This window comes from Neospora caninum, chromosome VIIb (genome assembly GCF_000208865.1).
Source record: "Neospora caninum Liverpool complete genome, chromosome VIIb".
NCBI classification, from domain to species: domain Eukaryota; phylum Apicomplexa; class Conoidasida; order Eucoccidiorida; family Sarcocystidae; genus Neospora; species Neospora caninum.
In genome coordinates, this window is record NC_018394.1 from 4,211,111 (window position 1) to 4,226,518 (window position 15,408).

At 59.0% G+C, this 15,408-nt stretch overlaps 2 protein-coding genes across 2 annotated transcripts; one reads left to right on the forward strand and one right to left on the reverse strand.

Moving 5' to 3' along the window:
* Positions 1-851: 851 nt before the first annotated feature.
* NCLIV_029110 (conserved hypothetical protein) lies at positions 852-11,560 on the reverse strand (the record flags this gene model as incomplete). Its single annotated transcript, XM_003883106.1, has 10 exons — positions 852-945; positions 1,439-1,513; positions 1,981-2,085; positions 2,342-2,485; positions 2,624-2,751; positions 3,258-3,492; positions 4,039-8,641; positions 9,158-9,215; positions 9,855-9,938; positions 11,531-11,560. 10 exons carry the CDS (start codon positions 11,558-11,560, stop codon positions 852-854), a joined length of 5,556 nt encoding a protein of 1,851 aa, XP_003883155.1.
* Positions 11,561-12,521: 961 nt separating this feature from the next.
* On the forward strand, positions 12,522-15,226 carry NCLIV_029120 (hypothetical protein; the record flags this gene model as incomplete). Its single annotated transcript, XM_003883107.1, has 4 exons — positions 12,522-13,412; positions 13,957-14,410; positions 14,505-14,801; positions 15,072-15,226. The coding sequence occupies 4 exons, from the start codon at positions 12,522-12,524 to the stop codon at positions 15,224-15,226; spliced, it is 1,797 nt and encodes a 598-aa protein (XP_003883156.1).
* Positions 15,227-15,408: the final 182 nt, after the last annotated feature.

The window sequence follows — 15,408 nt, forward strand, 5'->3', positions numbered from 1 at the left end:
GGGTGACCTTACGCAATCCAGCGGAGCGGCTGGGATCGCGTGGAGTCCCAGTTTTAGGGGAACAATCACCTGTCACTCTTTCCAGCCTTTTCTAGCACATTATGCGGTATGAAAGGGAATACGATCCAAAACCTCTGAGGCATTATTAAGCTTTTCCGGGGGGGTTTATACTACGAGTTGAACTACGGGCTTAGATTTTGAATGCTTCTGTTTACCGGGCTGCTGTCCATTCGGGGATTTCCCACTCGCTTCCTAACGCGTATTCGACACAGCAAAATGCGGCAGTGTCCCCCACTGGAGGCGAAGTGGGGTGGCGAAGAAAGCCTCCTTTGCCTTCTTTGTAAAACGAACACACTTAGTCTCTCCCGCTTCGGGATACTGCGAAGGCTACTGTACTTGTTGCCCGGCCAGTCACTAGCTACACCTGTTGAGATTCGGTGAGCGACGGCTCTCAGATCGGCCTTTGGTTTCCTCTGGAGTGTGACTGCGTTGAGGAAATAAAAAGAAACGGAAACTCAAAGGCTCGTTTCGTCTTGATTTCGAGTCCGATGGGGCTGCGGTTCCTACGCCCCGGTGACTGACAGCTGCAGTGTGTGCCGCAACGGATCGGCAACCGACAGCGTGGACTGTCATGGCAAAGCCTCGTGCCGACTGACAAGCAAATCAAGAAAGAGGGAAGAATTCCAGCAGGAGCAGCAATGTGAGCGGAGCCCTTTCCACCGGGTTTTCCGTTTTTGACCAACCCACAGGCGCGAACCACCTGTGGAGCGCCAAATTCACGTATATACCCTTCGATAGAGGAGTCTGCACGGGAAAATCCGAACTTCTCTGCAGTCAGAGACATGCGCGAACTAGTGGCGACCGAAAGCCTTCGAGAAAGGGACGTGGCCTCGCTCTCGACTGGGGCACATCACAGCCCAGCCGAGAATACAGTCGTACAGGAACCTGAGGCACGCACACGGAGACACGGCGCACCAGAGAGACGTCAAGACGATGTCCTCTCCGCTAGACGGGTTCTGCGCCGTCTGACTGCTCGTGCCAGGCAAACGCGCCATTTCTCCATCGCTCCGGTGACAACCGTAAACTCTTGTTCGTTCGTCCTGCCGTACAAAGCGCCACGGAGTGGTCGGCTCTCTCTTAGCCGTACAGCGCCTGGAAGCTAGGCACCGTTCTGCGAAGCACACCTGGAGCCTCTAGTGAGGCCCCATGTGTGTGTCGAGCGACAGCGCGCCGCCGCGGCTCGCTTTCTGACGCGGCGATTCCTGAACGCGGACCTTTACACAGGGCTGCGCAGCCACCGCCCACCGTCTTCGGTCGCGCATGCCTTGTATCTCGAGCAGACGCAGCGTCATGCCAGCGTTTTACCTCCTAGTCGACATGCTCCCAACACAGGCGAGAGAGGCTGCCCACTGATCCCAGTCCAAGCACACACACTTACTTGGGCGTCACCGGGTTCGTGTGTCTGTCGCCTAGAGTGTTTTGGACCTTCACCTCTCCTCTCTGCTGCAGCCTCCTGCAGTCAGAGTGAATCGACAGAGCTCGCAAGCGGAGAGCCTTCGTGTTCGACCTAGCAACATTAAATCCCTATCTCGAAACCCGGGCAATTCCGGAGTCCTACAGTGAATCCTGGAGGCACTCCATGAGTCGGTGCGCTGGCCACCATCCTGAGCAGCTGCCTCGGACCTCCCTCCCCCCCATCTCGTCAGGGAAAGGCACGACTGAAAACACGCAGCGGGCGACCAAATCTCTCGCTCGACTTCCTGTGTCGCTATTCGTGCCACGGAGTTTGACTGTGAAGTAGGCACGAAACAGAACGCGCGTCACGTCTGGGCTGTGTATGCGGCTGTCAGAGATGAAGTGCAAGCAAATAACCTCAGGTGTCTTGCAGTTTCCTAGCTATCGGGTCTACCGCAGTTTCGTCTCAAAAGCAGCGCCGTCCTGAGGGAACTGACGCGTTTTTTATCGAGAGAGAGCACTCACTGAACTGCTTGAACAATGTCTCTCTCGGAGTCGTCGCAGAAAACGACGTAGTCCGTCACTTTGAGTCGCGTCTCGAAGGCCCCGTTGCCCAACTCGATGAGCAGACTGCACGCAACCGACCAGGGAGAGACGCCGCAACTCAAGGCGTTCCATGCGCACACACGAAGCCGAAAGGAAAACCAGAAATGAGGCAACGACGCATGCACGTCGAGGCTTCCGCGTTGACTTTTGGGATGCGTCTTAAGCTCGGCTCCTCCAGGACCGCGGTCGTGGACCTTCCACAGAGTCAGAGACAGAGGTCAGTCCGAGGCCAGGACCGGAAATCATCGCGGGTCGCCGTTGCGTCTGTCCACTCGCTTACCGGCACAGTCGGTGCTCTCTACTGTCTCGATCGCCCGAGACGTAGAAGCGGTAATCTTTGAATAGGCCGCCCTCCGCGTTTCGCTCGCGCATGTCCGCCGTGAGGAACGACGAACCCAACGCGATGCCGATGGAAGCCTCCGATCTGCCGCAAAGATTGAGGCAGCATACCGAGACAGGCGGGCGCATGTCGGAAAAACGCGGCACTCCACGGGGAGGCAGCTTCACACTCGCTTCTTTCGGATTCAGAAAAAAAACGACTGGCAAGAGTGGTGCATCTCACTTCGCGACGAGTTTGTCGAGTTCCACCTTTGCAGGCGTCCCATCGCTTGGCCACGCCTTGCGCCTTTCCACGTCGTCCAGCACGCGACGCTCAATCAATACGGCGCCGCCCACGAGGCCGCAAAGCAGCTGAAAGCCAGGCACATCTCATGCGACGCGTTTTGTTTCTCCGGAAATCTGCGTAGAGACCCTGCGCAGTCGGGACCCGCGACTGCAAAGCAGGCACGCATGCCTGTTCCCAGACGAGCACGTGGAAACTTCGCCTCCTCTCTCGCCAGGGAAGAAACGAAACGCGCATGGCGCAGCGAGGGCGTCTGCGTACGTCTCCAAGAACCGACAAGCACCAACGAGAGCCCACCTGGAAAGACGCGCGGAGGTCGTCAACGGAACCTACAGAGCACCCCCAGAGAGAAGACTCTGTCCCTCCCGGTTTCGTCAATCCCGACCTTTTCCACACACCAGCACGGCCCGTGCGTCGTGCGGGACGTTTATCTTTTGCTGACGTCGCCCTCTTCTGGAGTTACACGCGCCTGCTGCCTGTCGAACAACCGTCAAGCCCATTTCGCAGTGCGTCAACGCGCCCCGAGTTTTCCTCGTTCCCCTCCAAACGCTTTTCCGCTGCCAGAAAGCCTCACCTTCGGGTTGTAGAAGTCCACCCAGACCTCACTGGCGTTCGGCCGGTGCCTTTCGGAAACCCTGTCGGCCTTCCGCTTCAGCGAGGGAGGAAGATTCGGAAGAACCAAAAAGGCAATGTACGCCCATTCGACAGAGCCGCCGGGTTCCCGGACCAAGCGGAGCCCGCCAGTGCCGGGGCCGTTGGAAGAAACTCGCCCATCTGCGTCCCAGGTGGCTCGGGGCGGCCTCACTTTCCTGCGACAGAAAGGAGACAGTGCGCAAAGGCCAAGGCGCGCGCCGTTCAAGGGCCTCGAGACGGAACTGTCTCTCCGGGCCACACGGGTCCTTTCGCGAAAAAGCGGGGAACTGGGGGAAAGGCAAAGCAAGGCCTCTTCGTGTGGGGAATGCGTCTCACTCCCCGAATGGCATATCGGGAAAGACAGAGACCGACAGGCGAAGCAGATCAAAACGCGCGAGCCTTGAGAAACGGCAGCTGTACCTACGGCGGGGCAGTAGGCCAGCGGGATATGGGAACTGCGGGCGTGCCCTGGCGAAAACGTAAAGAAGTGGAGCCCCACCAGAGGTCCCGCCAAGGAACAGCAATCGAGACAGGGATTCTCGGTGCCCACGCCGAAGGAAAACGTTCCTTCGAAAGAAAACCTCTTTGCGTTACTGCAGACAGGAAGCCTAGGAAAACGGCTAGAGACCAGTCTCTGGTGAACCGCAGGCCTGTATCACGCCCCAAAAGCTCGTTATAAGAGACAGGCGCGAACCCAAAACCGACGACAAACCTTCCCTTACCTCAGCAGGGTATCGAGTTCGTCTTCCAGTTTTTTCGTCGCCTCCTCAGTCTTCGCCACTGCGGTGAAAAGCATTTCTCGGACGTCGATGTGGGCTGGCGCAGCGGCTCGGTCCAAGGCGCGATCTGGCGACTCGTCGGATCTGTCTTCGCGTTCTCGAGGTCGCGGGCGCTTTTCGTCTCGCTTCTTCTCCTCGCGCGCCCGCCGTTTTTTGTGGCGAACATTCTCTTTCTCGTCATCGCTGTCGGCGAGAAAGAGGGATTGCCGAGCAAGAGGGTCTGCCGACGCGGGCCTTGAGCCCTTGGAAAACGAGAGGTCACCTCGCCCCGGGGCTTGCCGGTTGGACTGGCTCGCGGCAGCGTCTCGAGTTGCTTCGACACGAAAATCGCGGTCCCGTTTCGACCGTCTCGCTTCCTCCCGGTCTTCCGCCGACGCCGGCATCTCCGGCCGAGACGAGGATCCGCACAGGGCGAGGAGGAGTCGTGCATCGCGTTGCGTCGCGGGCCCCAGGCCGTGGCCGATCCATTTGCGCGCCATCATTCGCACGCTCAACCGAGTGAGCAGAACCCCGAGATCTTGCCGATCGACCAGGAAATACTTCCCCCTTCCTGGAGTTAAATTGATCTTTCCAGTCTCTTTGCGCCGTGAACCGCCCCAGAGGTGCGCCGACGCGTGCTCTCCTCTTTCTCGCGCAGGCCCGGACCCTTGCCCGCCTTCAGCTGCTTCTCGAAGGATTCCTTCGAACCGCTGGCAGCGGTCCTCGACGTTTGGCGACGCAGACAGGTAGCACACAGTCCCTAGCGAGGCGGGCGCTCGAGGCTCCGCCGCTCCCGGACCGCTGGCGAGAAGACGGGCGTCTCGCGCACGCGGGGTGTAGGGAATGGCAATGAAGAGCCGGCGAAACCCCCAAAAGGGCGACTTTCTCAGAATGCCTTTGAGGCGGTGGCGCCACGCCTCGCTGCCGGGAGTCTCGACGGCGAGCGTTTCCACTTCGTCCGCTACCCACTGCGTCCACTCATTTCGTATGTGGTGCGCTTCACGTGGCCACATCGCCGTCTCACCGCTCGGGTGCTCTCGAGAATGGTCCCCCACGCCCAGCACAGTCGGCTCGCCAGCCGCCGACGCGAGGAGGCCAAGCTGACACTGCACCAGTCGGAGGACTCTGTCTTCGATGTGGAAGTCGAACGTCGCTGCGAGCTTCCCGATTTCGTAGACGAAGCCGAGCGGAGCCAGGAAACAACTCTTCGCTGCATTCCAGGGCAGGGACTCCCCACAGAATTTGCGCAGAAAAGTCTGGAGGAGATTGCGCTTCTCAAACGGCTTTCGCAAACCGACGTGCCACCGGCCGTGAGCAGCCGGACAGAGGACGCCAGACGCTGCCTGAGTGGGTTTCGCCGGACCTATAACGCACCGCCAGTTCGTGAAGCAAACGGGACAACATCCGTAGTTCCACGTTCCCTGCAAGGCCCCTCCGGACGCGTCGGTTTCTGTGCGTTCCGAACAGCACGTACACGTGCCGCCGACGCTAGCTGGCGGGTCTGAGTTCGCCGCACCCGACTCGGCCTGTTTCGGGTGTCCCGCAGCTCCGTGGCTTCGCAGCGGCGAGACGCAGGAGGCAGAAGATTCCGCCGAGCCCCGAGCCGGCGGGACCAGAAAAACCCACGACTGCGCCTTCGTCCCGGGAGCTTCACACCACTCGCGCAGCGCTGCGTCGGGCTCTTCTCGGCTCGGCGCGAGCAGAAGAAGCGTCTCCGAATGGGAATGCCGACAGTAGGCTGCAAAGCCGTCGTCCTCGGGAGGACCCGAGCACGCCTCCGGGGCTTCCCGAGGACAAGAAACGGACGCTGCAGACGAAGAGGAGTTCGCCACAGGCGTGGAGGCAGCTGTCCTCGTGGAGGAAGAAGCGAAAGAGGAGGAGTGCGGCGAGGAGGGCGGCAACGGAGAGGAGGCCAGGGGGGAGCGCAACGGAGAGGAAGAAGAGGAAGAAGAGGAAGACGAGACGAAAGCGGAGGAGTGAGCAGACTCGAGGGGAGCACACGTGGAGCGATTTGCGAGTGGCGTGGTCGCATGCGCGCTGCCGACTTGAATCAGTCCGGTTCGACGTTCCTCACTGCCCCGTTCGAGAACTTGATTCGTTTCAGTCCTCGCGCCCATCCCTCGTTCATCCTGGTTTGCTTGGATCGGCTCTGTCTTCACTCGTTCAGGCTTCACGTCCAAGGGCCCCTGCAGGCCTTCGCCGCCCCCAGCCCCTTTCGGCGCTGCCTCGTCTCTCACTTCATTTGCCGGCGGTCCGGAACAGGAGACACCCACAGAGTGGCGGGGCGGAGACGAGAGACGCTCTTGCGCCGCAGCCGCGGCGTCGACAGCGCCGCCTTCGCCAGCAGCGCCTTGAGATGCTTCTTCACATTCTTCCTTCACCAGCACAGGACACGGGACTTCGTTTCCCGAGGGAGTCTCTTGTTCTTCTTTCTCGGCTGAACTGAAAACCAGCTGGCTGGAGGGCGACGCAGGCCTAGCCTCGGAGAGCGAAGAAGAGACATCGGAGTTTGCCTGCGACAGTGCCTCTGTCTCGGCCGCCGCTGTGGACTCTGACACGGAGGACGAGGGTCCAGGTTCCGCTTGCGTCGGGCGTGGAACCAGGATGGCGGCAAGTGAACACGGAGAAGGGACGGATGGCAACGCAGTGGAAGATGCGTCGAAGGGGGCGGATTGCAGGGAGCGAGGCAGCCCGTTGGCGCCTTCTAGAAGGCTCGAGCTGGTTTTTTCACGGTGGGGATCAGACGCTTGCTCGACAGAGATCCCTTCCGCAAGCCTGGAGGCCACGGATTCTGCTTTCATGACTCGCTCCTCGCCGGCGCCGCCCCCGGCAAGCCTTGGCCCCTCCTGGGCCTTTCGCGCCCGAAGTCCTTCGCCCCGCTGTCGCGCCGACTCTCCCTTAACAGCGGTGTCTCGAGCACACTCGGATTTTTCGTGGGGACGGCGACAGTCCTCGCCGTGCTCCCCGCCGTCGGACACCAAAGCTTTTGTCTTTGCTCCCTCCTCCTGGGGCATCGCCCTCTTTCCGTGACAAGCGAGCGTTGCTTCCGCAGCTGCCACGTTGGCGGAACGTCTTGGACCCGCTGCGGCTTCGCCAGGCACTGCAGCTTCGGTTCCGCGCTCCTTGGCGCCGTCCTCGTTCCCTTGACTGCGGAGCACTTCGTTCTCGTCCCCTGCCCACTGCGTAGGTCGGTGCACGTCTTTCCGCTCGTTTTTCTCTAGCGGAACCGCCGCGGGAACCGCTGCCTCTGGGATGCGGGCCGCAGCAGAGGCCGAAGACTCCTGAGGCGCAGCGAAGAGAAGGCCTCCGGGTTGAGAAGACCACAAATCGAAAGGCTGAGCCCAGCCTGCACAGTGCTGGCCCCGCTCAGCGTGTTTCTCTCTCGCCGAGTCAGGTGTTTGCGTCTTGGCCTGGCTGTCTGGCGCCTTGGGGCCGAGCGCAAAGACAAGCAGTCGGACGGGAAAGAGAGCCGACGGATCATCGCACTGCCACTCGAGAAAGTTCTGGAAAAGCGCTTCCGCACTCAGGGTGTGGGCGGCGGCAACGACGGCGGCTTCCGCTTCTTTCCGTGTTTGGGGGCGAGCTTCGCCCGAGACCTTTCCTCGGCCACGCTTCACTGGATCCTCCACTCCACGCGCGTGTGCTCTCGACGGTTCTTTCTGGACTGCTTCCGCAGCGTGAGCAGAACAGGCGGTCTCCGCCTTCTCTCGAGAAGACAACGCACAGGAGCCTGCAGGCGCGCCGGTCGCCTCGTCGGAAGCAGCGCGTTCTCCTGCTTGTGCGAAAAAGCGCTTGGCGAAGGCAGCCGCAGCGAGGAAGTGACCGCCTCGTCGGGGTTTCGTGACTTGCCGAGTCGCGCCCGCAAACGAGGAAGCGCGGACGATGGAGCGGAGGCGAGGCGTAAAGCTTCCAGGTCTGGCGAGGCACTCAATGAGCAGCGTGACTCGCCAAGTCACAGGGAGTGTGTTTTCTCGCTTTTTCTTCTCTCTGCACGCGAAAACGGTTGGGAAGTTTTCAAAGGCATACGCCCAGCTCGGCGTCACCATGATCTTCCCTTTCCAGTCTTCATTCCCTTTTTCGGTTCCGTCCCCAACGTTCTCGAGGTCGTGGGACCGCCAGCCTTGAACATGCCCAGCTGTGCCGGAGCCCGGGAGGCGATCCACACCCGGTCGGGCCAGCAGCTGTCCCCGGCTGAAGACTTCGTTAACGAACGCGCCGAGTGCGCCGTTGTCAGTTGTCTCGTCCTCGTCTTGCTCGAAAGGTCTGGAGAAGGTGGACGACCGAGACAAAGAACGGCCGCCGGCGCATTCGGAATTGAGCGGATAGTAGCACGGGTACCAGTCACGAAGGTCCGGAAGGCCGCAGGCAGCGCACACGCGCGGGCCTTCCGACTCCCTGGAGCTGGCGACTGGCGAGGACACCGACGAGACAGAAGAAGACGAAGAACAGGCAACTGTGGCCGAAGCGGAGCCAAATGACGCAGTAGAACACGTGATTTCCAAGGGCGGGCTGGACTCCGCGAACGCATCGACCTGCAGAGAGACTCCAGCGGGCGTGGAGGCGCCTTCTGCTCCACGCGAAACGCACGGCGGAGACACAGGGGAAGAGGCAGCGTGCGCACGGGTGAAGTTCGAAGCCAGAGAATCGGTAGGTTGTGAAGGCGAAGCGTCTCCGCTCTCATGTGCAGTCCGATTTCCCGAGTCCGGGATGCACGTACACCTCGGCCTGGCGCATAGAGGGGTAAAGGCTAGACAATCGAAAGGCACGAGATAAGGCAACTTCCAGAGCCCGCGAGGCTCAATCGTGCCTGCGCGTGTGTTATCGGGGTGTCCGTGTCCGGCTGGTTTCTCCCCGTCCTCGCCTTCGGTTCCTGCGCCGTCGCGGCCAAGCAGTTTCGCCTCGGCGCTGGCTTCGCGAGTGCTCGAAGCGAGGCTTCTCGGCTTCCTACGCCCCGAAGATGTCCGCCGCTCTGTCAGAAAGAAACACTCTTCTTGCTCTAAATCAAAAGAAATATGACGCAGAGGAAGGGTGTGAAGGAGTTTTCGCATGACAGAAAGACAGCGGCACGTGCCCCACGGCATACCCAGAGTCGCATGGCCCCCGCCTGCGCGGGGGCCATGCGACTTTTGAGAATTCAGAGACTGGGCAGAAGAAGGAAAGGAAGGTGAAGGGAAGGTGTCCAGCGGATCGGAAAGCGAGAAGACGGCGCCACGGACTTGAGAGACGGAGCAGCAGTTCGAGCAGGTTGAACTCGAGGACTGGGAAACCGGGAGACTTCGCGGGGGGTGGTGGCCGGAAGGAAGCAGCCTGTCCATTCTTAGGGATAGGCTGTCACACGAGTCGGAGGGAGATGTGTAAGACATCTCTGATATGAGGGATGCAGGCGCGGAGTCCTGCTGAGACATGCTGGCACGTAGAGGCAAAAGACAGCACACAAGAGCAGAGGTGGGGTCGGCCGCCCCCTGGCGCGGCTCGCCGGGAGACAGCCGTTGAGTTGAACGAGATAAATCTCTCTCAGTGAGGAAGACGAAACGCTGTTTGGGAGAAAAGAGACTCGAGGCGAGGAAGCGAAGCGGAGAAAAGGTGGAGCTTCGTCGCCCCGGCAATCAAAGCTGGCCCCGCGTGGCTGCGCGGAAGCACCGCGCGCCTGGGAACAGACTGAAGCAGTGAAATGCTACCGCTCCCTTTCCCAGGAAAACTCTCAACCCTGAGTCGACCCGTTCAAGCAGAAGCGAGAGTTTCGAGAACCCCTGAGTTTCGCGGAGGCGCCGTGCACAGACCTGGCCAAGACACCGGGAGGGTTCGAGGGGGGGGGTGGGCCAGTTGCCGTTGCCGCTGTCCGGAGATCCGGCAGCGATCCGCTGCTGGCAAAAAATGGGAAAAGCGTGACAGAACGCACCAAAAGCCCTGCGAAATGGCACCCTTTTGCACAAGAGACAAGGAAACCTACATTCTCTGACAACCGTGGCTTTGAGCTGTTGAAAACACTGGCCAACCAGACGCGAAGTGTGCTGCACACTTGCATGCGAGACGGCATGCGAGCAGGCAATCGCCGTCTCCACTGCAACTGCGACCTTGGTTTTTCTCAATTTGTCTGCGTTGCCACGACACAGTGAAACGTCCCAGTATTTTCTCCCAAACCCAGTCACCTCACGTGCTTTGCACGTCTTCTCGGTGGAGGGCGGTGCGGGTTGACTAGGCGCATATGCAGAGCTTGGCGAAGCTCGAAGATCCGTGGAAGAGTACTAGGGAAAAAAGACCGGTTTCGCATCGCCCTTGCTGCGCCTGACAACTTGCAACAGAAGGTTCTCGGGGCTTGCGGCCACCCGCAACAGGGAAACGAACAGAGGTTTTTGCGCAAGTTGTCCTGGTGGCACACCAGGACAGAGCTTACGATGTCCTAGAAAAAAAGACTGTAACGGGGGAAGATGGTGAGAGCGAAGGGACAGAACGGAGATGTCGCCAGAGATCATTTAAAACGAGGTTGTAGAGTGAAAAGGATCCATTTGTGGCAACAGGTTGCCGTGCGATCCCTTCGCATCTCTGCTCGGCGCTCGGCTGCAAAGGTGGGTGCTGTGTTTTCTTTCACAAGGCAGGGGCAAGCAGTCAGCCGCTCTACGAACTCGACTGGACCCGATGAAGTTTCTGTCACTCGATTTTGCACGGCACCGCTAACGAAGCCGCCTCAGGGGAGACACGCGTTGGCCGACGTGGGTTCGGAGAGCCGACCGGTGGAACACTGTGTCCACAGCCGCTCCGTAACCAGTCCTGTGCAAACGTAGAACAAACTCGAGGTCTTTCATTCACAAGTTACAGTGGAAATCTGTTAAGGCTACGCGCAAGAGTAAACAAGGGCTCTCCACGCAGTACTCGCACCAAGATGGACCTGGGATCCGTTACAAATCCTCCCCGTTGCAGTGGCAATGAACTTGATGTAGGCAGATACAACTTTACAGACGCCTACTTCTCGATCTGTCGCCACATCGTTAATGCGGTCTCCTAGTACCTTTGCCGTGTTTATGTCGCCACGTTCACCCCCCATGTTTTCGTGGAGCATTTGCCTGCCTCTTGAGGGACAACGGACTCCGGGTTTACCAGTCAGTACGCATCTGTTCGACTTAAACGCTTTCTGCCTCAACGTTATTTTCCAGTTTAGCAGCTCCAAACATAGTTCCTTTAGCATACGCTGTGGGCTGTCCGTCCCACCTTCTCTTTCTCCGTGGTGCACCCTGAGATGTGCGCTTCCCCATCAGTTCCAGCGATCCTCGAGTTTCGACCTTCTGACTTGCACGATAAACTGAGACGAGGCCGGATAGATGATGCACAAAGTTCTCGCGCATCATCTTCGAACGTGTAACACCACCGAAACCCAATACGATATTGGCATTGCGACTGCAGCGCAAACTTTTCAAGGCATGGCTACCCTCGAGATTGCGATTCTCCACTCCGAACCTACCAAGGGGAGCATCTTTTGAACCTTCACCATCAGGCCCGCAAACAGGGTTCCAGCAGAAGCGGAAGCGTCACAGGATTCCTCGCTGCTTCTGCATAATTTTCTCACGCGGAGGGGTTTCGGCGTCACTCTGTGTCTAGAAGCTGGAAACTGGGGAGGGATGGGAGTACAGCAGAGAGGAGCTTAGCCCCTCGCTAAAGTTATCGCGTTAGAGGTTTTCGGATTTTTTGCAGCTAGGCATGCACCACAGCTACCTGACGCTAAGCTTTTTCTTGATTCTGGCCCCTGAGCAGGAGCATGTCGGTCGCTTGTGGATCCTTGCACGAAACAAGCGGATATAGACAAGTTAGGCGTTGGTGTCTACACAGGGAAAAACACTGAGCTCGCCGTCACACCGCGGGATCTCTCCTTCGCAATACAGTGGAAAAAGTGCTCCAGCGCCTTTGTCAACATCGTCCGGTCGTTGTCTCTTGTGAAAAGTGTTCGCAAGCGGCGTGTCCACGTGAAGTTTTTTCTGGCTCCACGAACTCAGTTTCCAGTCGCTCAACGCATGTCCTGTCAGTATCGATATCCGGCGCAGTGCTAGAAACTCAAGCGCTGACACACGGCCGCAAGTACCGGCCAAACCCGGGGTTGAGGGCGGAGTGGAATTGACATTAAGCAGTGGTTTTTTTTCTTTTTTCTGCAGTAACGCTCTGCGAAATAACGACTACCCCCGTGGAGAGTCGTCTGTTAGCGGAGGCTCTGTCGGCCAGGCGGAAGAACACGAGGAACGGTGGAAGAGCGCGGGGAACTCCGGGAGACCCATGCCCCCGTGGGTAGCGAAAAAGCGAGAACGATTGCGGGAAAACTTTGGTGTCTCACCTTAGATGTCCCGCCGAACCGTCTCTCTCCTGGACGGCCTGTCTCTGTCACGCTGTTGAGCTTTGGCAGCCTTTTCTTTTCCGCAAAATATACGCGTTGGAATTTTTCCTTTCCACGAGAAAGAGTCAGAATGGTGTGTTCCGATTACACTCGGGGCACCAGCTCAACGTCGACGGGGGTAACCACAACTGCGACAGCCGCTTCGTCGGTCACTTTACTTCTGCAAGTTCCAGAACCCGTTTATGATGTGAGTTCCGGAGCCCGCAACTCCGTGGAAAGGCCTTCGTACCTTACGGGGGGTGAAAGGGAGGAGAAACAGAGACAACCTGCCGGCGAGGAGGGCGACCGTCCCGCCCGCGGGGAAGAAAGTACGGCAGTGTGCCGGTCGCAGGGAATCGACCCCTCTCCTGGCAGTCTCTTCTTTGCTCCCTCCATTGTGACTCAATTTCGAAGTCTTCGAGTGGGAAGACTGGTGTCTGGATCGGATGATCGGACCTCTCATGAAGGCAGTCCTGACTCGGGCGGGCGGGAGGCAACGGACAGCCAGAAGACCAGCGAGCGCGCGGAGGGAGATTCTAGAGACCGAGACGAGCAGGTGAACGCACACAGGGAAGGAGAAAGAGAACGTTCCGCGGGCAACAGCGAAGAACAAGTGACTGACAGGGTGGACCACGATCGCATCTCTGACGAGGTGGGAGGCGAGCTGTACTACGAACGCGTGTCTTTGCGTGAATTCGAATACGACGCGTCCAGTAGAACTTTCTTCTATCCCTGCCCGTGTGGGGATCTTTTCGAAGTTCCTTTGGAAACAATTCGAGCAAAGGCGAGGGAAACAGCCGACTGTCCGACTGGAGACTTTCGCTCTTCTTCCCAGGGAGACGGGGAACGGGCGCTGGAGTCAGACACTGGGTCTGGAGACAAAGCGCCAGTCGAACCGAGTAGCCTCGGGGATCAAGAAGTTGAAGTCGAGGCTTCCTGTCCCTCTTGTTCCTTGAAAGTCCAAGCCTTTTTCACTCTCAAGGTGTTGCAGGAAATTCTCGAGGAGGCTGGAGAGACACTGTAACGCAGTTCGAGACGCGTTTTTGGGAAAAAGGCAAAAATACCGGTAGGAGTGTCTCGGAAGACGTGTAGTTTCAGCGTCGACCGCTTTTCCGCGTCTTTGAGGAGGCGCACTGAGGCCGATCCCATTCCTCTCGCGCCGCTGTTCAGAACTGCTGTCCTCGCCGTCCCTCCTCGGTCTTATCTTGATCATCAAGATGCTCCCATCGAGCTCGTCTGGGCCACCGCTTTCAGGAGGACGAGTGAAGGAACCACTCACGCCTATAATGACTCACAGACGTCAGGATTCGCCACTCACGTCCCTGCTCAGTCAGATGGACCGTCGCCCGTCGTTTTCCCCTGAGACCATTCCAGCTCTCTCGTCGGGTTCCCGTCCGTCGGCAAATGCTACTTTCCCCGGAGCCCTCGGACGCGGTGTACAGGCAGATCAAGGTCTGCCGCTTTATGTTCGTTTGAAGCGGCGAAGAGAAGAGGATGTTCCCCCTTTCCTGTGTCTTCTTCATCAGCGAGGAGCTGGAGAAGACGGACCGGTACGTGCCGCTAAACAGCAAAAAGTGGGGGGAGCGTACGAAGGCACATCGCAACAGGACCACGGACTGCTGCTTTTTCGCCATGTTGGGGAACCGCCCGTTCTACTGGCTGCTGCTACGGAGACAGTGGGGAATCCCGAAGACTCCCGGACGCCGAGTGCCGAGCGCCGCGTAGGTCCACAAGGCGGAGCAAAAGAAGAGGCGTCGGCAGGACGACCTTCCAATGAGGACACGTGTCTCGGCGATGTGCAAGCTGCTCTTCAGCGCCTTCGGAAATACCGAGTGGTTCCTCCAGCAGGAGGAGCGGCGGATCACGACGCGGATACACAGGGCGAGGGCCCTCACGAGCCGTCAGTTTCTGCGTCGCGCGAGGCGGGGCAAAAGTCCCGAGGCCGAGCCGGAGCAGTCCAACGCTTGAAACTGGCAGATGGTAGGAAAATCCGCCTTCTAGACGTGTGCCCCGAGAGCTCCAGAGGGGCCGAGATCTCCGCGGATCCCGACGACTACGATTTTGAGTGGTACAGCCTGGCCAGTCCAGAAGATGCTGCGCATGCAGCAGGCGAGAGCAGGTTGTGCGACCCTTCTGGAGAAGGAAAGAGGGGAGACGTTAAGCGCACAGGCAGAGCTTATACGGCAACTGATTGCGGGCGGGGCGTCAGCGAACCTCGCTGATAGCGTAGGCGCAGATGCGATGGGTCTGATTGAACTGGAAGACGTCGACGAGGAGACAGGAGAAGTTCTACGAGGCTGTCGCTGGGGCCACTGCCGGTCCGTTGACGTGTTTCTCGGGGAGTTCGGAGACATCGATGACCCCGATTCAGGTGAGAGCGCCGCGAAGGGGGAGGGGGGGGGGGGGAAAGCGGGGGAAGAAATCAAAGGAGAGCGGTCTCTCCTCGCTCCATTACACGGAGGGTTCCCCCCGGTAGCAGGGAGAACAAAGGCGAGGCGGAGGGATTGCGGAAAGGCGAGGCGGAGGGATTGCGGAAAGGCGAGGCGGAGGGATTGCGGAGAGGCGAGAGGAGGAAGGGAGTGTGACACACATTTACGCTGTAGACTGTAGACCTACTGCGTTGTGTATATGCGTTCGCCAGACGACCCGGATGGAGCCGAGCTGGACTACCCTGAGGATAGCGACGACGACAGAGAGAGGCGCTTCGCAGCCCGTGTTCGCCACTTGATCGATTCTGATGATGACGAACGCGCCTACTCTGTCTCAAGCGACCTTAGTGGCTTCAGCGAGGAGTGACCACGAGGCGGTGGGAACGTGTGACGCAGGAAAAAACTGGCAAAGAGGAAGTCGTCACAGGAAGGGTTCTCATTCGGAGCAAGCAGAACAGAGCGGAGAGTGTACCCCGGTCGTAGATGCGAGAAGTCTTGAGAACACAAGAGAGAGAACTTGTGACCGTCAAGGGATCGCCGGTGTTCGTC